The following is a 22,676-nucleotide window of genomic DNA, read 5'->3' as shown; positions in this document are numbered from 1 at the left end:
GCCCTTTTATATTCTCTCTCTCTTGTGGGCGGAAACCCCTTTGTTCTTCTGTGCAAAGTCTCAGCAACAAGATGGAATTTGTAGCCTCCTGGGCAAGTCACATGTCCATGAATGATTCAGCTTTTTGCAGGCCGATGCCATTGTTTACATGTTAGTTTGAACATTCCCTGGAGAGCTCAGATGTAGATTGGCATCTCCCAAAGTCCATTGTCAGTTAAATATTTCTTGATTGGGTGCTTACAGAGAATGGTCCTTTCTCAAGAAGCTGGCCAAATGCTTCACTGAGGCTACTTAGAATCAAACACATTGAGATACAAGTACATAGCCCAGAGGTGGGCAAACTACAGCCTGCGGGCCACATCAGGCCTGTGGGACCCTCCTGCCCGGCCCCTGAGCTCTTGACCTGGAAGGCTAGCCCCCCTGCTGTTTCCCCCACCCCCCTGCAGCCTCAGCTCACTGTGCCGCTGGTGCAATGCTCTGGGCGGTGAGGCTGTGAGCTCCTGGGGCAGCGCAGCTGCAGAGCCCGGCCTGTCCTGGTGCTCTATGCTGTGTTGCGCGGTTGCCTGTCCTGGTGCAGCTGTCAGTGCTCCAGGCAGCGTGGTAAGGGGGCAGGGAGCAGGGGGGGTTGGATAGAGGGCAGGGGAGTTCGGGGTGGCGGTTAGGGGCTGGGGGGTGGATAGCGGTCGGGGTAGTCAGAGGGCGGGGAACAGGGGGGTTGAATGAGGGCAGGGGTCCCGGGTGGGCAGTCAGGAATGAGAGGAGGGGTTGGATGGGACAGCGGGGGGCAGTCAGGGGTGGGGGTTCCAGGGGCGGTCAGGGGACAGGGAGAAGAGGTGGTTGCATGGGGCAGGGGTCCTGGGGGGGAGGGGCAGTCAGGAAGGAGAGGGGTTGGATGGGGCAGTGGGGGGCAGTTAGGGGTGGGGGGTCTGTAGGTGGTCAGGGAGAAGGAGTGGTTGGATGGGGTAGGGGTCCTGGTGGGGGCTGTCAGGAATGAGAGGAGGGATTGGATGGGGCGGCGGGGCACAGTTAGGGGCAGAGAGTCCAGGGATGGTCAGGGGACAGAGAGCGGGGGCGGGGGTGGATGGGGCAGGGGTCCCGGGGGCCCATCAGGGAACAGGGGGTTTGGATGGGGCAGGAGTCCCGGGAAAGGGCCGGGGGGGGGGAGGGGCATGAGAAGCAGGGGGGTCGGATGGGGGCGGGGGCCATGCCACACCTGGCTGTTTGTGGAGGCACGGCCTCCCCTAACCGGCCCTCCATACAATTTTGGAAACCCAATACGGCCTTCAGGCCAAAAAGTTTGCCCGCCCCTGACATAGCCAATATTCATAACTTCAAATACAAAAATGATACACTCATACAGACCGCATAATCATAACCAGCAAATTACAACCTTTCTACAACCTTGACTTCCTTTGTACAAGATTTGGTGCACCTATAGGACCTTGGTTGCAACAACAATCTGTATGGTCACAGTTCATGTCAATAACTTCACACCTACCATGCAGGAAGCTCCTTGGAGCCTGAGGGCATGTTCCATGGAGATGGAATGTTTAAAGATTTTAGCAGCAAGCCTCTAACAAACTCCAGTGAATATGTAGAAATGGTGATTTTCAGTGTCCGATGACTTGGCCAAATCTGTGTAAATTATTCACAGGGGCAGCAGAAGACATCTCTCTTGCCCCAAGACTGTTCCCCTGCCAAATTTCCAAGTTCCTGTTCCAAAGTCTGAAGGTGCTAAAACACAGAAATAAAGGTTTTGGTTTAACATTGGGAAAACTACATTTCCCCCCAATCCCATTCTCAGAAACAACTGAACCATTTTTTATTTTTATTTTTTAAGTTTAGCAAAATCAGGCTGTGGCAGGGAAGCAGGATGGAAAATTTCAGCCCAAGTTGTTACAGTTTGGAATAATTATAAGCAACTAGGAACGGGCCTTAAAATGGAAAATATTATGTACTATAGATTTTGCTGTCATCTCAGTCCATAATTAATGTAGTATAGATTTAAGACCTACCTGGATTACAGAAATGGGACAGGACCCTTGAGTCTGTGTGCTTTTTGTGCTCAAACTCAGTTTAAGCAATTTAAAGCAACCTCAGGGCTATTCTAAATTGTGCCGTCTATCCACAGCCCCCAGGAGATGTTCTAACAGCTAAGAATGACCAATGTGTAGGAAAATCCCAGTCATACCTCCTTTTCATCAACCTTGTCCACTACCCAGAGGTGAAAGTGAGCCGGTCTGGTACACCATGCCAGACCGGACCAGCTTCCCCAGCAGTGATTTAAAGGCCCGGGGCTCCAGCCACTGTGGGGAGCCCTAGCCCTTTAAATCACTGCCAGAGCCCAGCTGCTAAAGCCCCGGAGCTCCGGCAGCCGGGCTTGGGAGGGGATTTAAAGGTCCTGGTGCACCGGGCACTGCGGGGAGCCCCGGGCCCTTTAAATCACTACCGGAGCCCTGCCACCGCTAACCCGAGCAGCCACAGGGCTCTGGCGGAGCCCCGGGGTAGCGATGGCAAGACTTGTGCAGTGATTTAAGGGCCCTGAGCTCCCAGCCACTTCTGCAGCTGTTAGCTCCAGGGTGATTTAAAGGCCCTGGGGCTCCCAGCCACAGCTGGAGCCCGGGGGCCTTTAAATCTTGATTTAAAGCCCCCACCTCTTCCGGTTGAGGCCACACCCCCACTCAAGACTCTGGCATACCAGTAAGTCCTTTAAGTTACTTTTACCCCCGCCACTACTCCAAGGGCGAGGAGGAGGCGGCGGAGGTGGCTCTACACTAGTTAGAATTTCCTAACATAGGGAGAATCATCTACTGGCTGGCTATGCCAGCTTGAAAACAGCTTTTCACCAGCAGAGGATCACAGTGTTGCCACATGGCAGGGAAGAATCTAAGTCATTGGCTTAGAGTAAAATAACATGACAGAGATCCTTCCATTCACAGATGTATTATTTAATTTCACAGTAAGAGACTGGGAGATGTGCTCCAACAGGAAAGATGAAATACAATCAATTAATAAAACCTTCAAAATATTAAAATTTGATTTATTTCTATACTTGTTTTTAGAACTGCCAAGCAGTTAAAATAGTGTTGCCAGCACCCAGTGCCCAGAGGCAAAACAACAGCAGGGGTTTGTTGCCCGATGTGCATTACTTATTAAACACAATGGGATGGAGAAGCATAAAAGTTCATTTGGAATTTTAAAGAAAGGTACAGGGAGAGAAATCTCAAATCCTGCACACCAGAGCAGGTTATTATATACACTTTTATATTTTTCAATGCTACTGCACTACATATTAGTTAATTAAAGCTTTGCACAAATACTTTGGTTTTTTTTATATGGGTTACAACAATGTTTATTTTTTGCAATTTTTAATAAACATTTTTAGCAACTTAAACAACTAGCACATTTTGTCTGGCTTTGTAGCAGTTTTTTTAATTATTTTTAACTTGGCATTAGCAAACTTTATATTATGAGGCATTATTTACAACTGCAACATTGTTTTAAGAGCAAAAGAGCTTACTTAAACCAGCCAGGCCTGAGTTTTATTAAGGGGGGTTGAAAAGAAGCTCTTAGGCCTACAGCAGGGAGACTTTTTTTTTTTTTTTTTTTTACTTTTATGGCCTTTTATTTTTTTGACTTAACTAGTGGCTATGCCCTGGGGTTTTTAACAATTTTTTTTTTTTTTGAGAATACTTATTTTTGTTGCTTGAGTTTTTTTATTTTTATTTGCTTACTAGCGGGCTATGCATAAAATTAAAATTTTTAAAGCTATGTAAAATAGGCATTTTTATATAGGACTACATATAATACTGTAAACATAGCATGATTAATGCAGGGAAAAAAACTTAAATAATAGGCTAAACAACCCACTTAGCCACAGGGAAAGGCCCCAACCAGAAAATAGAGAGCCTGGCCAATCCTCTCCAGTTTGTTGATGAATGCTTTTTGCCAGCTGCTGTAGGCTTCGTAAATTAGCTTTTTCGGATGGCCCTGCTAATAAACTGTGGAACATATCATTAGAAGATGAGATATATCTACCAGCTAAGCTTTGTGACTTGTGGGCAGAAATATACTCACCCTAAAAAGTGGCATTGTGTTGGGTCTGTAGCAGTAAAAGGCCGATGAACAAATATTATACAGGTGTAACAGGTTTCGAGGGGAACCCAGAAGAAAAGCAATTCTAAGCCCCTTCTCCCAAGAAACAACAGAAAAACCACCATCAGGAATTCTTACCATGGAGAAGACTCATAAGTATTATTGACTGCCCTCAGTTTATGGCTTGCTTGTTTACCTGGAGCCACAGAAGACAAAATCTAATTTGATTCCAGGGAATTTCAAAGAATTATGAGTAAACCTATACATTTCTGGTTCAACCATGTTCCCAAGTCTTTTGTTACTTTTGAGGAAGATTTTCAAAATGTCTTAATCCAAAAAAAAAAAAAAAAAAATCCAACCCTGGCAGATTTGAAATAACTTGGTCCTTGTTAAGGAGTAGACCAACCTCTGAAAGATTACTGTCAGGTGTCACTAGAGGGCAGTCTTTCACTGTTTGCTTGCTTTATGAACAAATTTTATGTGTAATTTCTTTCATAGCATTAGTGCAAGAGATGAGGACAAAGTTCTTCAGACTGACCAAGAGAAAAGGTCAGAGTTCAAATGGTAACTATTTAATAAAAAGTATTTACCATTTTGGCTTCTGCTTATATACCTGTTGAGCTAATTATTTTAGCTGCTAGAACTGTGACCCCAGTCCAAGTGAGAACTGGAAACTGTCCTTCAGTTCAAATTCTGAGTCAGATTCAGCTCTTCTTTCCTGACACACTTATTTATATACTGCCGTAACTCCTGCCTCCAAGTGTTTTTCCTCAAACTGTTAGGTTAGTTTCCTTGAGTAGGTTTTTCTTTTTTAGTTCAATTGAGTAATTCAATCTCAATTAATAATTACTTTTAGACATTTAGGGCAAAATTTGCTAGCAGGATACAAACAAGAAATTCACAGACATACTTTTTGAGTATGTGCTTTAGTTATTTGAATTAATATAACCCAGTGTGACAGAACAGAAATACAAACATAAGAAAAGGTCTTCTTACTTTACAATGAAAGCTGATGAAGAGGTGGATGCTTTCAATTATTTTCAACCATTTGTAATGGCTTCCCTGGCCTAGTCTAGACAGGAAAAATGCTGCCTTTCAAAATCAAGTTACTAAATGGGATATGAAAAACCATTTTGCATCTAATGTAGATACAGTTTAACTACCTTAAAATCATGTTAGTTGGTCCTGGTGTACTGTAGACTATCCCTTCAGATAGCTGGCCATGGTAATTTTATTTGGAATAAACTATTTTAATAAATTTTAAAATGAAATTAAGCAAAAATCACAAAATAGATAAATGGGACAGTCCTCAGAGCCTCAGTCATTATTCTTGGCTGGTTGTTAGATCTCCCACCTCACCCCACTTCACATCCTTATTCACCCATACCACATTCCCAAATTGTTTGACTTGGTAGTAGTCAAGTGGATGTAGATAAGGGCAGTCCCCCTCAGCTTGACTGCTGTGGACAGCTCTGATGTCTTTCTGCCAAACTCATTTAGATAATTGCATAGTTTTACAACAGGCTACATAAAAAACACTAGCAAAGTCAGTACAAACTAAAATTGCATTTAATGACTTGTTTATACTGCTATATATACACACTATACTCTGAAATTTAAGTACAATATTTATATTCCAATTTTATAATTATATGGTAAAAAGGAGAAAGTAAGCCATTTTTCAGTAATAGTGTGCTCTGATACTTTTGTATTCTTATGTCTGATTTTGAAAGCAGGTAGTTTAAGTGAGGTGAAACTTGGGGGCATGCAAGACAAATCAGAGTCCTGAAAGGGATACAGTAGTCTGGAAAGGTTGAGAGCTACTGCACTAGGCTAGCTCTGATCCATTGTCAGCATTCCACTAGTTTGGCTTCAACTCATCACAGCTGGCTCCAAACAGATGCTGGAGTTAAAGACTCTGGATTGGAACCTCTCCCCAGAACAAAGTGAGACCTCAGAGTTCTCACTCTTACTTTATCTTTCCACATACACGCATTCACACAAAATAAGTTTAACACAGTTCCTACCAGACAACAAAGAAATACAAAATCAAACAACCGGATGCACCATAAAAAAATAAATAAAAAAGCACCACTTTAGCAGATGTAAATTATACCCTGCATCAGTAGGAACCCCCCTCAATTTTACCATTTTACCTCTCAGATGAGCCAAAGAGCTGAATATACAAATTCACCTGGCAGCTGCTCGGAACACACCCAGAATTTTCCCTTTTCATTTTGTGGGAGCCAAAAAAGCCATGCACTCCCAGCCTGGCTTCCATTTGTAATGTGATTTATTTCTGTGAAAGGTGCTATGTAAATGCTGAGTAATTATTATTAAATTTCAAATTTGTAAACTTTTTATACCCTTTTTTTAATCTCATTAGCCATGATTAGCTCTCATGTTTTGAGAACTGTCTTTTGAAGTTTCTTATGATTGATTTTGTTGATCATTCTACTCAGATGGTGAGGCCAGAGGGGGTCTGATGACTCTGCAATGACACATTTCTATGCAGAGCAACATAACCACCAAAAATTCAGCCGCGTAAAGTAATCCAGTCATTATTGAGAAGCAGGAAAGAAGCCAAATCAGCGGACACAAATCTTTGAAGCAGATGTTCCTAGTCTTTCTGCCAACCCTGGTGGGTGCTGGATGGGCAAGGTAAGTTAAATCTTCTCAATTATCTAGCCATATGTACAAACTTCAAAAATGAGCCTATTATTATCTATAAAATCATGTTTGCTATAATTGGGCATTTTTAGGGTGTTCATAGGAATGGTGAGTATAAATGTAAGTAGATTTATAGAAAACAACATTTTATATCCTACCAATGACACACAGGAAATGATTGAACATGTTTTACTAACCTGGGTGACTTACTGGTTCAGTCACAGTAGTTCAGAGAAAAGGGTTTAGAGGAACAGTTAATTTTAATGCAAGCAGTATGCTTTCAAAATTGGCTGTTTCAATGTAAGGGCTGCTTTTCAGAATGTGACCAAAGAGGTAAAAAAGATATTTCACTGTGTATGAATTATCAAGCATTTAACCTGCCTCTGCCAGGGAGCTGCAATAATGCAGCTGAACAAAACTATGTATCCATGGCTCTTTAAAAGGACCATTTCAAAAGATGAAGATAATTATGAGCTCATAATTATGATGATTGGGAATTGTTTAAGAACACTTTATTAGATAACAAAAAAAGGCATAATTTGACAGTCATGAAAGAAAGTGACCACCATTAAAAACCATCCTGGTGAAGAGGGGAAAAGAAACCAGCACCAAAAATAATTATAAACTTTTATTATAGACAGAGCTGTTAGTGTCACCTATAGTTAAGGTTTCCATCATAAGACACTGTTTTCAGTTACTTAGAATTTTGTCTCTCTTTAGCAGTTTGGGCTGGAATTTTCTATCCTGGGTGACTGTCTCAGGCTGTATTTTTTGGGAAGTTTAAGATAAAATGGTTCTGCCATTTCTGAAAAAGGGATTTGGGAAAATTATGTGTTTAAAAAATTCTTAAAATTGTTTAACTGAAAGCTGTAGCACACCTTTGCTTTGGAGCAATGAATTGAAATTTGCCAGAGGGATCAGTCTGGTGTCAGGCATGTGCCTTTTGCTGTCACTGTGAAAATTCACTCACATTTGACCAAGTTATGAGCCATGAAAAATCAAATTGCACATGCTCAGTTAAGATTTGTGGGTGGCTAAGTTCTCCAAAGCGTTCATCTGCACTAAGAATGCTCCAATCTATGAAGCTCCTATGTGCCAACTAGACTAAGTTTTTGTCCTCCGCACAGTCATTGAATCTTCTCCATCCCAAGACTACAGGTGCTGAGCAGCATTTACCGTTATTGCTGTTCCAGATTGCTATGGGCCTGGGCACCAGAACTGAGAGCAGAAAGACTGTCTCCTATGCTCTCAATGTACCCCTCTGCTGGCACTGAGACAGCCTGGAGGAGGAATCCTCATGACTTGAATGCAGAGAGGGTGAGGAACTGGGGCAGGAGGAAGAGATTGCAGGGGGAAGAGGACAGCAGAGAGTGAGGGGTATAGGATTAGAGGGGTTTGAAAGCCACTAGGAAAATGTGTCTCTCATTCTTTTCTGATGTTTTGGTCCACATAGAGGATAACAACCTACTACTGCTACCAATGACTGCATTACTTCAAGTGGCAGAGGTCAGTGCTACTTTAGTGCTTAGGAGCCCTAGCCCTAATCTCCCCACCCCCAGCCCCGCACTAGGCACTGTACAAACACAGAACATATTCACTGTTTCATCAACAAGTTATTGGACTCAAAATTCATTTATATAGTAGAGAATAATAATTTTTTCCACTGTAGAAATGTCTAGTGAAACTATATGGCCTGTGTTATGCAGGAAATCAGATAAGATTATCATAATGGCCTTAAAATCTATGAATTTCCAATAGGTCACTGAATAACTTACTAGCCAGCAAAAAAAACGAGGAGTCTTTGTGGCACCTTAGAGACTAACAAATTTATTTGGGCATAAGCTTTCGTGGGCAAGACCCCACTTCATCAGATGTATGAAGTAAACGATACAGGAGCAGGTATAAATACATGAAAGAGGATGTGGGTTGCTTTACCAAGTTTTAGGTCAGTCTAGAGAGATTAATCAGTTAACAGCAGGATACCAAGAGAGGATAAATAACTTTTGAAGTGGTAAGAGAGTGGCCTATTACAGACAGTTGACAAGAAGGTGTGAGTAACAGTAAGGAGAAATTACTATTGGGGAAATTAAGTTTAGGTTTTGTCATGACCCAACTACTCCCAGCCTTTTTTCAGGCCTAATCTGATGGTATCTAGTTTGCACTTGGTAAAGCAACCAAGTTTTCTTAGGTCACTGTTTACTTCCTTTCTGCATTGTATTATCTGCTGTATAGAGATAACAGATAAAGGACCTCTCTCTACATAGAAAATGAAAGCTAAAGTGAGAAAGAGATCAGAATGCCACAAATATACAATGTGTCTTATTCATGTTTTATTTTGGAGTATTTTCATTAGCCCATAAATTATGGACAGTGTTTTCATCCCTTCTCCCTGTCCTCTCCCCCCGAGTGAAAACAGAGATCCCTTGTTCTCCTTTATTATGATGCAGTAGTATTGACAGGATTGATTATGACAAGCTGACTGTATGTTACAAAAAAAAAGACTTTTATTGTTAAAAATTACACCATAGTTTTAAATTCAGGTCATTCTACGTCTCTATGCATCATTTGAAAGGACAAAAAGCAGCATAGTTCTCCATGAGGGAGCTCTGCAGCATTTAGGACAGATTGTGGCCCCTTACAGTGGTATACAATGGAATAATCCCACTGACTTTATCTGGCCAAGATGATTGCCATTAAGCTATCTTGAAAAAAATCAAACACAAAGGAGACTGCTTCAAAGACTAAGATGGGGTTCCTATAAGGATCTGCAGGAGAGGGGTAAATCCCGCTGAGGAATGACTGGACCAGTCACTGGCCTTTGTAGAGCTAAGGAATGAAAAATTGCTAAACACAATGTGGACCATTGTCTCTGCTGTCAACAGGGCCATTAACAGTTGCAATGGCTGAAGTAGACACAGGGAGATCACTCAGACATTTCTTGAAAGCTGACATGAGAAAGTCCAAATACGCTGGTGCAAACAGGACAGGCAGTGACGTTCTTGGAGTCACACAAAGCTGATGAGATCCTCCAAATCCTACTGCAGTTTCCCATACTTTTGGGAGCAGAGACTCGCTTTACCAATCCTACCATGTGTCTTTAAAGGTCTACACATCTTAGTTTATACAGAGTTTGTGCTATTTCCGCCCCCCAGTTAGTCCTTTACACACATTTATTTTGGGAAATGGTCACGCAGAACGTCATAATACAATACTTTATCCCCTTCATGCTTTGATGAGTAGTAAACAATTTTGAAATTTAAAGTACTGTATCCTCATTCTCATTGGCATCTGAGTTAGCTCCTATTACCAGGAATGGGGCAATTCACAACTTAGAATTATTGTTTCAGACTCTCTGCAAACTCATTTTTAACTGGAACTAATAAAACATATTTGTTAACTTCCCAAAATTATTGCTTTTACTCTGAATGCTGAACAAATTTTCTGGGAGGATACACGGTATTCTTCATATGTTACAAAAAAGTTGAGTCCCTGCTTAAGTGCATAACTCAACACTACCTTAGCTGCAGAGTTGCAACTAGCAGCTCCATAACTGGGTACGTAGTGGCTTTCTATACAGAATACAAACATACATATGTAGAAATACGGTATAAGTCAACCGAACCTGGTTGGGTTTAGTGTGTGGATGCTGGGTGTTGTATGTGGCTCAAACTAGATGATGTGGTGTTCCCTTCCTGCCCTAAACTGCGTGTCTTTATAACACTCTTCGAATGTTCAGAAATACAACAAAAAGTCCAAACTAAATATGAAAATTGTTTTACATCAAAAATATCTTCTTTTAAAGACTGAGACATACTGTATACAACAGTTACTAAAACATAGATAGAAAACATCAATTTCAAACAGTCCCACATTCTGTACCATTTCATAGGACAGCACAGTCCTGAAAAAGTACATTGTGAACACTACATTTTGTTTGTACAGGATTAATATGAATTTAGGTTGATATCCAACACTAAGAAACATTCCTTTATCATAAGAAGTGCCATCATTGCAGAGTGCTTTTTTTCCCAGTGTATTTTTATTAGGGATTCCTGCCATCATATCAACATACAAAACAATCAGGATATTGACAGAGAAATGTGAAATGCACTGTACAAAGATAAGGCTTGAGTTACAGGTACATTTTTCCCCCCAGGTCTTTTGTATTTCAATGAAATAAACCCATTTTTAATTCTTCCCAGAGTAGCATTTATAAATATTAGACAAACCACAAAATAGATTTCAAGTACATAACATTTTACCATATATCCAAGCACAGACAAATACACAATACTGTACCTACAAATTCTTCATAATCCAACTCTGTCATAGTCAGCACTAAATACAAGATTGTTTCTACATGTGCGGATATGTATATGCCATACTGTGTGTTTGTGTATTACACACAGTGTGTGTATATTATACAAAGTTCCAGCCCTTTAAAGTCCCAAGTCTTATGTCGTAAAATGGTATGTTACAAGAACTCTATGTTTCTCAGTGGAATTCAGTTTATAGACCAGAAAAGCTCCTGCATGGTGGGAGGAACTTTAAAGGCCAGGGCTGTATACGCATACAGTAAAATATACACACACAGTCTCTCTCTTGCATTCAATCTACATATCTCCTTATTGCACTATCAGTTCTCTGAGGTAATCTTTTCCTCATGCAACTTAACCATTTTCTGATAGAGTTAAATCAAACAAAACAACTGCTCCTGTTTCTGGAGCTCTATGAATTTACATAGACAAAACTACACTTTAGAACACAGCGCCTAACTTTTTATAATAAAAGGACTTAATAGGATCCAGCATGGAACCCTGCCCCTGTATTCTAGCAGACTGCCAGCTTTCATAACTATCACCACCTAGAATCCCTCAGCTGACATCTTTGTGTAGGAAATCATTTGTATGAATAATATCCTGTAAAGGACAAGTGTCTACTTTAGTTCACTCTCAAAAGTTCTATTAGGCTGGATAATTCTTGTTTAAGGGGAACAGATCGTTTAGCTGGATGTTACGCAAGATGAAATACACACAAGACGACTAATCAATAGTGATGGTCATTGGGACCAAGCTAGTGACGAAAGAGTTAGAAGAGAGGGGACTAAATGGTTCTACGTAGTCTTTGTTCATTGGGAAATGGGGAAACAACCCAAATGGTCACAATGGAGAAGAACAATTCCTAAGAGCTATGATTGTTTTATCCTTTTAGAGGTGTCAAATAAGAAAAAGGAGAAAAATTCCCCTGTTGGAAATTTCATACTGATCATTTGCAAAGATTTAGAGGAAACAGCGTTGCAATTCCCATTGTCAAGCATAAATGATTCTGAAGTATATGAATTACCGTTACAATATGTATGTACAATATGACAGACTCAAATATCTCTCTTATTGAAAAAAATCTCTTTATAAAGTACACAGACATTATGAGGTGAAGCTGCAGCCAGTACATAGGCAAAACTTCCACTGGCTTTAATGGGAGTATTATGGCTGAAGGATCACGCCTAATGATTTTGATTTAAAAAACAATCCTCTAAGATGATGTTCCAGTTTACAAAATACAATTTCCTATTTTCTGTAGCATTTGGATTGGGATGGGGGTATCCTACTGATCTTTCTAAATGCTTATGAGGTTTTATGTATATTCTCTACACAATATTGGGAGCAAATCCTTAGCACATTAAAGTAACAATGAACCTCATTGACTGGAGTCCTATCAATAGGGAAATAGTACGAGTACAATGCCACACATACATGGTAAAACAATCAGCATGCACAGGAAGTAAAAACACATTAAATGATGATTCTCCGGGATGCGTTTCACAGAATAGTGACAAAAGAAATAAAGAACCAACATATTTCTCTTAAAAATATTTTGACCTTTTATTATGATTCAGTAGAATATCTGCATCTCAACTGTACAATCTAATGCCTTGATTTTTAAAGTATTGTATACTGTTTATTCTCTAGCCATTTAAAAAAGTAGGTTACTTATCTACCAATATAGCTAGACATTTCTGATACTTACTATCTCTTCATCTTTCCATGTTATGTACAATAATCTACATTTAGTCCAAAGATCCATCACCTTCTGGCAAAACTTACACTGTCTTGTAAAAATTTACCACTGATTGAAGTGTAAGATGACAACACACAGATGAAGGTGGACTATCATTGTCTCAATGATATTCACCACCTTTAGCTTTAGAACTGTGCCATTAAAAACTTACTTGAGGATTTTGTGTCATTTCATCTCCCCTCACCAGTCCCCCCGCACTTGAATAAACTTTCTGTGTTCTACAAACTGCAGGCCATCTTTTATAGAGTTATAATAAACGCATTGTCCATCCAAAATATTTTAAAAACAAACCATTGGTAAAACATTAAAAAATCCCCTACAGGCCCTTGTGCATTAATTTTACCAACCTGTACACTTAAATGACTTCAGAAGTCATCTTTTGCTAAAAATTTACCAAAATATTTTCAACACATAAAAATATTTAAAAAAACAAAAACAAAAAACAAACCAAGAAACAAAAACCGAGCATAATAAACATTGCTTGTATAGGCATTGGTTAGAAAAGATTTTTACACCACTAAGGAGTATATTCAAAAACATTTCCCTCTCGATTTTACTATCATTGAGATTCAGAATGTCATGGCTTGTAATGTTACAGATAATGAACCCTAGTACTATCCAGTCTTGTCTGATGCAAGAGATGATCAGGAACTCAACACTGAAATAAAAATAAGACCTCTTCTTGGTTATTTAAAGGCCACCAGATAAGCCTATAACTAAAGCAACTGTTTATGAAAAGTAAATGTTAGATCTTGAACAGTCTGTAATGGATTGAAAATGAAGATAGCTACCTGCTGATGGCCTCATGGGCATTATGAGAAGCTAATGCTAACTAAAATTTTGAATATAGCCCTTAGTTGTATCATATTTCTTTAACATTTAAGAGTTTCCCAGCATGTCACGAATGAAGTTTATTTTACAAGCTATCCACTGCCTAAGAGGACAGTAATATTCAATGTGAAATTGCTGAAACTCTGGCGTCTGACGGATTTCATGAAGAAAGGAGATATCAAGGTCCGACTCCAAGAGGACAAGGAGGAGTGGAAACACAAACAACAACAGTCCAAGACCTACAAAAAGAAGCCTGGAGAAACTCTTCACGAAGGCATTTACCTGCATGTTGCCCATTACAAAGTCATAACTGCACCTAAGTGCTCTACGGGCTTCTTTCAGCTCCTCTTCCTCAGCAACCAAAAATGCATTTTCATCCGCTTCCAGTTCCTCAAATGAATCTGTATCTTCTCTCTCATTCTCTGCTCTTGATGGGGTGTCAAAGAGCATGTCAATCTCATCATCATCAACTGGGGTGGGCAGCAAGCTGGCACTTGGGTTGTACACCAGTTCTGAGATGGTTAGAGGTTCCTCTTTGATCTTCTCTTCCTCTTCAATGGTGAGATCTACACTCTCCCCAACATCCTTAGCAGGGGAATTAGATACCACAGGTACGGAGATTTCATCTTCCTTAGGCAGCTGGATACCTAAAGAAGGGAGATAAAAAGGACTCAATTTCTGATGTCGGACAAATTCATCCTTTCAGTAGGATCTTGTATAAGAAATTGTACAAACGAAATGTTCTGTCAGAACACAGGGGTGGCAGGAGGATTCCACAATCACTTGCTTATAACTTGATTACTGAAATTGGTAAAGTTTTAGTACTGTATAGTTGTGGCTGGCTTAGATTAAATAGGACATTCCCTTTTTAAATTCCACCTATTCTGCAGAAGAGGAGGAGTGTCTTTTACAGGAACTCAATCCTCCGAAACTTGAGGCCCGATTACCTTTTAATCTTAGCATACAATTAAGGCCATTAATATTTGTGGTTAACTGCAGCATATGGCAAGCAAAAGAGATAATTTTCTACTAGAAGGCAGACTTCCAAACATCCAACTCCTGTTTTTACTATACAAACAGGTGTTACTAGGATGCAGCTAGGAAAATGTAGCTTCACCCTTCATTTGAAATGAGAGAGACAGGAAAGTGATAGGATAACACCTAGAGGTTGGGAAATTTAATCCCTACCATTCAACCACAGGTATCATGACATCAAGACAGGTTATTACAAATTCTTGTCAAGAGGAGACCATGTGAAAGGAGAAGAGGGACTACACAATAGGAGATATGGATGGAAGTGAATGGATACCCTGGGTCCTGATAGGAATCTCTCTCTCCCATGTCTGTCTCCTTCCTTTGTCGTCCCTCTCTCGTCTACACTCCCTCCTTGTTATTGGTCTCATTTCCCACTCCTTGATGCTTCTCTCTTTTCCAGTCCTCCTCCCTCACACTAAATCTTCCTTATTCTCACCACTCTGTGCCTTTTTCTTCCTTTCTTTTGTTCTCGAGTTTTCCATCTCCCCAATGCCCTGAAGTCTCTCCCTTCACTTTCTTCTCTGCTCCTAACCCACTAGGTTTCCTCCAATATGACACTATATTCTCTTTAGTTGGCACTGACAAGGATTCCTGCTTCTGATGTACTTAAAACATTTTTTGCTGTTAGTTTTTGTGTCTTTTGCTAGTTGATATTCGTATTCTTTTTTGGCCTGCCTAATTATACTTTTACACTTGGCTTACCAGAGTTTATGCTCCTTTCTATTTTCCTTACAAGGATTAGACTTACAATTTTTAAAGGATGTCTTTTGGCCTCTCATTGCCCCTTTTACTCGGTTTAGCCATGGTGGCTTTTTTATTTTTGTGGTCCTCTATTTTTTTTTAAATTTTAATTTTGAGTACACATTTAGTTTGAGCCTGTATTATGGTCTTCTTAAATAGTTTCCAAGCAGTTTGCAGGCACTTCACTCTTATGAGTGTTCCTTTTAATTTCTGTTTAACTAGCTTCCTAATTTTTGTGTAGTTCCTGTTTGAAGTTAAATGCTACTGTTTTGGGTTTGTTTGGTTCCCCCACACTCCAGTGATGTTAAATTTAACTACATTATGTTGCTAATACCGAGCAGTTCAGGTACATTCTCCTGTTGTACAATATCCTGTGGTCCACTTTGGACTAAATCAAGAATTACCTCTCCCTTTTTGGGTTCCAGGACTAGCTGCTCCAAGAAGCAGTCATTTATGGTGGCTATAAATTTTATTTCTGCATCCCATCCTGAAGTGTCATGTACCCAATCAATATGGGGGTACCTGAAATCCCCCCATTACTGGGTTTTCTGTTTCTGTAGTCTCTCTAACCTTCCTGAGCATTTCACAATCACCATCTCCATCCTACTCATAAATACTTATATTGTCAATGGGTGAAAAACATTGATTCCCCCATGCAAGTTAGACAGCTGAATGTCCATCTTTCCCTGGTTTGTGAATCGCTCTGGGGCTTAGGTGGGAAATACGTGTCCAGATGCCTAGAGTGAGATGGCAGTGCACATGCCCTGAGGCCGGAATTTAGGCACCTACAGGGTTCAGTGGGGGTTTTGTGCTTTGCAGTGGTCCTGGAACTGAAACAGGGACTTAGACACTCAACTCCTTTTGTGCATCCAGGCCTTAAAGCTTTACAAATGATTAATAAAGCCTTGCAACAACCCTGGGAGGTACACAGGTGCATCCATCTTCGGAGGACAAAACCAAACACAAAGAGATTAAGTGACTTGCCCAAAGTAACCCCAGAACCTCATGTCAGAGCTGTAATTAGAATCCAGATCAGCTGACTCCCAGTACTTTGCTTAAAGCAAAAGCCTAGGTACCAGTAGAAACAAAGGCCCTAAGCCACCATTACAGTTTTAATATAAAATGAGAGTAATGCCATGGAGGACCACAGCCAGATGCTACATGACAAAAGTGAGGTATAAAATAATAAGATGCATGGCCATTAATTACTGGATAATGAGAAATAAAATGAAAGCTGTTTCTCCAGTGCCACGTGTACTAGACCTGCAAAGTCTTTCAGTGTTAACAAAAGTGGCGATCAAAGTAGAGCTCCGTCATAGGACAACAGATATAAAACCAAATGTAAAATCAATACACACGAGCCCTTGCTTAACCTCTCCAGGAAAGATGTGAAACTCTGGGTTCTGCCACAGAGATGCGTGACTACTTTGTAACCATATAAAACAGGGCAGGGACTGAAAAACAATAATGCTAGTTAAAAAGACAGCCACAGTACAGCCAGTTGTGCAGACGAGATCATTCTGAATAGGTGTTCACTACTTCAGTTTTAAAATGTAGCTGCATTATTGCTCAAATGACCAATTATATTAAAAATTATTCGACTCAGAAATCAGGGGCCTTCTCACTTTTTTTGAGGGTGGGGGGGACGTCAGTATACATTTTTCTTGTAGTTACACTGTAAAGCATTACTAAACCAGTTTATGGAGACTGCTGGTGTTTCTGTATATATTATGTTTTCTCTAGTTGACTAGCTAGCTAAAGAAGACCACTATCATTCCATTTGTCTATGATCATTAAGACACCACCCAACATGCACAGTCTATCAAGGACTGTTGCACCAGCCAGAGTGGCCATGGCTGATGGCTTCACACCAGGCTTCGTGTAGTGAAGTTCCTAGATTCAGTCAATCCTAGGTCATGAGCCTTGTAATTGATTTTTGACCATCTCAGCACAGATGTCCTTACACTGGTATGAGAACACTAATACCTTCTTAACATAATTCCTATAACACAGGGGACAACTGCAACTGCTCCAAAGCAAGGTCACCCTCATTTGTGCCTCTGAGCCATCTCCCCCTCCCCATGGTGAATTCCAGTGTGCATAATATGCATAGAGAACACATACAAGGAAGATCATATTAGTATGATTAACATTGTTCTCATCTCAGACATCTAGCAAACTTCATTTGGCTTGCTGGTAACATGCCGGAAGAAGGCAGCAGAGTAAATTCCTTCAGCTCATGATTTTCTGAGAGGTAGCATGAAGCGTTAAGACATGAGAATGGAATGGCAGGTCCCAGTTACACAGCGCTATTATTTAGTTTGAGCTAATTATTTAGGAGAAAGGCTATCAAGGGGACCACTCATGAAAAAGCCAAACCAATTAGGGCTATCAATTTACGTTATCCACAGTCATTCACTAATATGGTACTTAAGATATTATACATTATCCTCAACTTCAGCAAAAGAAAAATAGGGCATTCGCATGTTGGCAGTGGGCAGAAGATTTTTCTGAACGTCAAACAGGAATTCTGAATAAAACAGCTACAGCATAATCCAATGCTGCATGTCATGAGTAAATGTCCTATGTTGAGTTCTCACCATAAATATACACTTCAGCAGTTATCCCCTGTAAATGTGGGATTATGGCTAGAAAAGTGATCTTGTAAACATGTCAGTGTTCTACATTTATTCTCTGTATCAAGTGCCCTTAGTTTGCAAGTCAAAAGGGGGCTATTTTTTCCACTACCTTGCATATCATGTTGTCCTTTATAGTGGTGCAAAAGCCTATCAAATCAGAACGGTAGTGCTATACACCTGCTTGGGACAAGTGTAAATTACTGCAGGTGGTGTCTGGCAATGAAGAATACAGGCCAGTGTTTCTAACTGCCAGGTCGATCTGAAAAATAAAAAACTAAATCTCTTCTCTTCTTTCCTTCACACTCAGCACTTACAAGAACATTTGTGGAATCAAGGATTCTGGAAACTTGCATTGTCCACTTATTTCAAGTTAAATTTCCAGTCCTAGTAAAGTAGAGTAGTATATATTTTGGGGTTCATTACAGTTTGATAGAGTCGTGTCATGACATGGCATCATATCATAAGTGCCATGCCATTATGGCAGAACATGATTCAAAATGTTGAGATTTTATAAAATTATATGAGAACACACTGTCAAGATACAGCAATGCAAACTTTTTGACATTATGCCACAACAAATTTTCCAGCAGAGTTTACATCATCTTAGAAGTTGGCCCCTTTGTTAGTGTTTGGATATATTTCAAGAGCATTTGAATTGAAGGTTAACTAAAATGATGAGCCCATGTTAAAAGAAAATCCCTAAGAATTTGAGATCCTGGTGAAAGAGAGATGAAAAACCCGAAAGTAATCTTGGAGACTATTTAATTTAGTCTGTCACACCTGGGAATCTTTTGCACTTACTCGTGTCTGAACCCTATTTTCTCTTCAACCCTATTCAGTCAGGGAGGATACATTATTTAATAAAGTTTTCTGGGAGTTTACAGTCGACTGTTTTTTCAATACTAGTTAAGGTGGGTTTTTTTGTTTTTTTTTTTTACTGTGCGTATTTGGACTAAAAAAAGAATCTCTGGGTTGAATATTAAATTACATTCTGAAAGCACTGCTTCTTTCATTCATGCTTTGTGTACTTTATAGGCACTTACAGTCCATAGATAAAGATCCTTTCGTACATATTATTTGCATCAGATCACTTTAGAATGGCATCTCTTTTATCTTCTATATTGTATCTCTATACCAAAGGTTTGCAACAGTTTGGGGCAATTGTACCAGTTTCACAGAATAAAATCTTACTGAACCAGTCAGGACCCAATTCCTCCCTTCAGCTATGTACTCTATACTCCAAAACAAGTTGGGATGGCTCTAAACCTCATTTCCACAACTGCAGATTAAAACATGAACAGTTGCATAAGAAAAGGAGTACTTGTGGCACCTTAGAGACTAACCAATTTATTAGAGCATAAGCTTTCGTGAGCTACAGCTCACTTCATCAGATGCATATCGTGGAAACTGCAGCAGACTTTATATATACACAGAGAATATGAACCAATACCTCCTCCCACCCCACTGTCCTGCTGGTAATAGCTTATCTAAAGTGATCATCAGGTGGGCCATTTCCAGCACAAATCCAGGTTTTCTCACCCTCCACCCCCGCACACAAATTCACTCTCCTGCTGGTGATAGCATAAGAGGCAAACAAACACTACAGCAGGAGTACACTGTGCACCAGGACCGAGCTGGTCCCCTGGTATAACTTTCACCAGCTATTAATGGCCCAAAACCATCAGCTGAAGATTAAGTAGGATCTAGAGGAGCCCCAGCTCCATTATATTTCCAGTTAATATAGATTCTTTATAGTGACCTAGAAAAATGTAGTGCATCTTAGTGAAACTTCTGCTTTAGGTGACTGGATATATTGTACAGCTTTACATACCAACTGGGGGGAAAAATGGTGGGTAGGTGGGTGGTTTTTGTCTGTAGTAAAAAAATTACATGAGGAGGGATGTTAGTTCTGACAATACGCTCAAAAGTAAAACTAAATCACGCAGAAATTTCAAAACGACACAAAGTAAAACAATTAAACCTGAGATAAGGCAGGTTCTTCCCCCCATCTCCTTTCTTCATCCTGCAAGTTTTTAGATAGGAAAGGAGATACTTCCTTGTGCATACATTATTAGTGCAGAGGAGTTATCAGCTACAAGTAATAACATCCACTCTACTATTGACTAACGTAGAAATACAGGGCATTTGCATGTTGTTTTCAGTAAGAATGAAATTCACCTGTGCAAGCCCACCACAGCACTTAAGCCTCAGAGCAATACTGTGTTGAGATAGTGAATACAATTATCATGGAGTGGGGGCCTTCACAATCCCGTGTGGCTGAGGAGTTGTCTGGCTTGCTTAGACCATAGTGAAGCATGGCAGTATGGGTGAGTTGGGCGATTACTGGGATCCCTTATCTCAAACTTCCTTTACAATTGGTTGGAGTAGCATAGGAGCCGCATGGGAACTCCACCGCTGCCCCTGTGTTGTGGTCTCAGGGTTGAAAGTGAGTGGACTTCATCTCAAGCCTGCATTAATTTTGTACTTGGGGTTTATGTGCACTCTGGCTTTATCCAAGTGAAATGAATTTCACTCTGAAGAAGAGCTCAAGCTTTCATATCTACCTTGCATAATTAGCCAGCTGCCTGCTTTCCTGCTGGTAATTCCAATTTGTTTTGGTTGTACTGTAAAGCTAACTAAAATACCATTGCAATTGCCAACTTTCACAGCAATAATAAAACTAGCCTCTGACAAGAAGTGCAGGCAGGCAGGGATTTCTGCCTGACTATAACTGATGCTGCAGTTCTCACTGCAGCCACCGGAGGCTGCTGCAGGCTTTGGACAGAGGCCCAGGGCTCTGCTTTCTGTGTCCTGCAGAGACACCCTTTTGCTCCACTGAGAGTGCTGCTGCCTGTGCCCAGGAGGAAACCAAAGAAGCAGGGAGTTGTGTTTGGGTCAGCAGAGGCCGTTCTCACCCATCCTCCCCGTCTGTCCAGCATTAAGTGGGGTGAGGGAAGCAAAGCAGAGCAAGCCATAGAAAAGGGATCCCAGGAGTATGTTTCTCCCCTCCCTCCAGCCTCTCGGAATTCAGCTCCTGCCTAGCTGCCGTGTCCCAGAATTGGGCATAGGCTGGGGAAGGAAGAGCTGGGCAGGAGAGCCAGGGGCAGTGTCCTGGGAGGAGGTACATAGCATAGGATAGAGTGTGCGCTTGGCAGGGCCAGCATCCAGGAGTTGGGATGACTAGAGCAGGGGGCTGTCTCCAGCATTAAAAGCTGGACAGGAGCCCTGCCCTGCAGAAGTAGAAAGAGCAAGACAGGAGGCTGCAAAAAGCAGGGCACAGAGGTGACAGCAAAGATCAGTGCCTGGGGAAGGGACATGTGGGACACCATCTATCAGAAGTAAAAGGGAGGAAGGTCCCCAATTTCTGTGTGGCTTTTTTGATAATTTTAGGATGAAATTCCTGAAACACACTCAAAACAAGACACTTTCCTCCAAAGTGTTCAAAAACCAGAAAGCACACCCAAAAGCATCAAGTTTGTCTTTTTTAAACATGATTTTTAAGTCAATCCAAGCATTTTGGGAGATTTCTCTCAAGATGTTTGTGAAGTTGCAATGCTGTAGCCTGAATATGAATAGGTTCCCTATCCAAGGCCATTTTCACATGGGTTCACTTGCATCCACAGAAATCATGACAGCAAGGGTGCAAAACCAGGCAAACATACATTTCTCCTGGCCTTGTGTGGAGTGGAGGTCCCACAGCAGCAGCTCCTGCCCTGCAGGGCTAGGCCCAGCTCATCACTCCAGATGTTGCAACCTGGTACACGGGGTCATAGCACCACTCAGTTTTGGCCCAGCCAGTCCAAACCTGAGTGGTGTTGTGACCCCATGCATTAGGCTGCAACACCACCCATTTATATTTGGCCCAGCTGCCTCCTGTCATGACAGAAGGGTAGCCTGGCCAAACATGAGTTATGCTGTGATCCTGTGCACTAGGTTGCAATGCCCAAGTGAAGAACTAGGCACAGGGCTGCAGGACCGGAGCCACCGTACAGGGCTGGCTCATTCGCCAGCCCCCCCGAACCTCCACTCTGCACTGACCAGGATTAGGTTTGCAGTGCTGGAGCAGAGGGTGCTGCTGCAGGTGGTCAGTGCCCCCTTGGCAGTTTAATGTAATGCAGCCATTGCATCAGGAGGCCACATCCACCCCTGTTCCCACTTTTCTATTTTAATTGATATAGGGATTTGGTATAAATTTACCAGTAAGGATGAAAGCCATACAAGTAGCATTGTTTTCAATCCACATTATCAGAAACTAATTTATGTCCCAACGTCCAGATTAATCACTGCACTGGCTGTAGGTCCAGCAGGAGAGGTGATTTGCATGTACTCAGAGAATGCGTTTGGGCCACTGCAGGGATGCTGAATTTCTGGAGTGTAACAACACCCAGGCCATTCTCTCCCCGTGCCATCCGCCCTGGAATGCCCCCAATGCTGGGGCATCCTGTTGGGAAAGGTGGAGGTGGGGGCACATCTCAAAAGCCCTGCTGCACTGGGGGTCTTATGATACCTTTGTAACCCCTTTGTACCCACTACAGCAGCACCAAGGCATGGGGTGATACAGTGAATTCTCTTGGAAATTTAGGTTTT

At 41.1% G+C, this 22,676-nt stretch overlaps 1 protein-coding gene and 1 long non-coding RNA gene across 3 annotated transcripts in view; one reads left to right on the top strand and one right to left on the bottom strand.

Moving 5' to 3' along the window:
* Positions 1–22,676, top strand: part of LOC140911637 (uncharacterized) — a 29,345-nt gene that overhangs the window by 3,281 nt on the left and 3,388 nt on the right. Inside the window, exon 2 of the long non-coding RNA XR_012159061.2 lies at positions 6,558–6,756. This is a non-coding gene — a long non-coding RNA (uncharacterized LOC140911637). The remainder of the gene's footprint in view (positions 1–6,557; positions 6,757–22,676) is intronic.
* The window catches only part of FRMD3 (FERM domain containing 3), a 222,264-nt gene continuing 210,360 nt past the window's right edge, over positions 10,773–22,676 (bottom strand). For both annotated transcript variants that reach the window (XM_073345076.2, XM_073345077.2), the window contains one exon: positions 10,773–14,321. In XM_073345076.2, the coding sequence (XP_073201177.1) occupies positions 13,723–14,321 (599 nt within the window). In that variant the 3' untranslated portion in view covers positions 10,773–13,722. The remainder of the gene's footprint in view (positions 14,322–22,676) is intronic.

Source organism: Lepidochelys kempii, chromosome 5 (assembly GCF_965140285.1).
Source record: "Lepidochelys kempii isolate rLepKem1 chromosome 5, rLepKem1.hap1, whole genome shotgun sequence".
In the NCBI taxonomy this organism is placed as follows: Eukaryota; Metazoa; Chordata; order Testudines; family Cheloniidae; genus Lepidochelys; species Lepidochelys kempii.
Note: the sequence above shows the minus strand (reverse complement) of the source record. Positions and strands in the feature narration are given on the sequence as shown.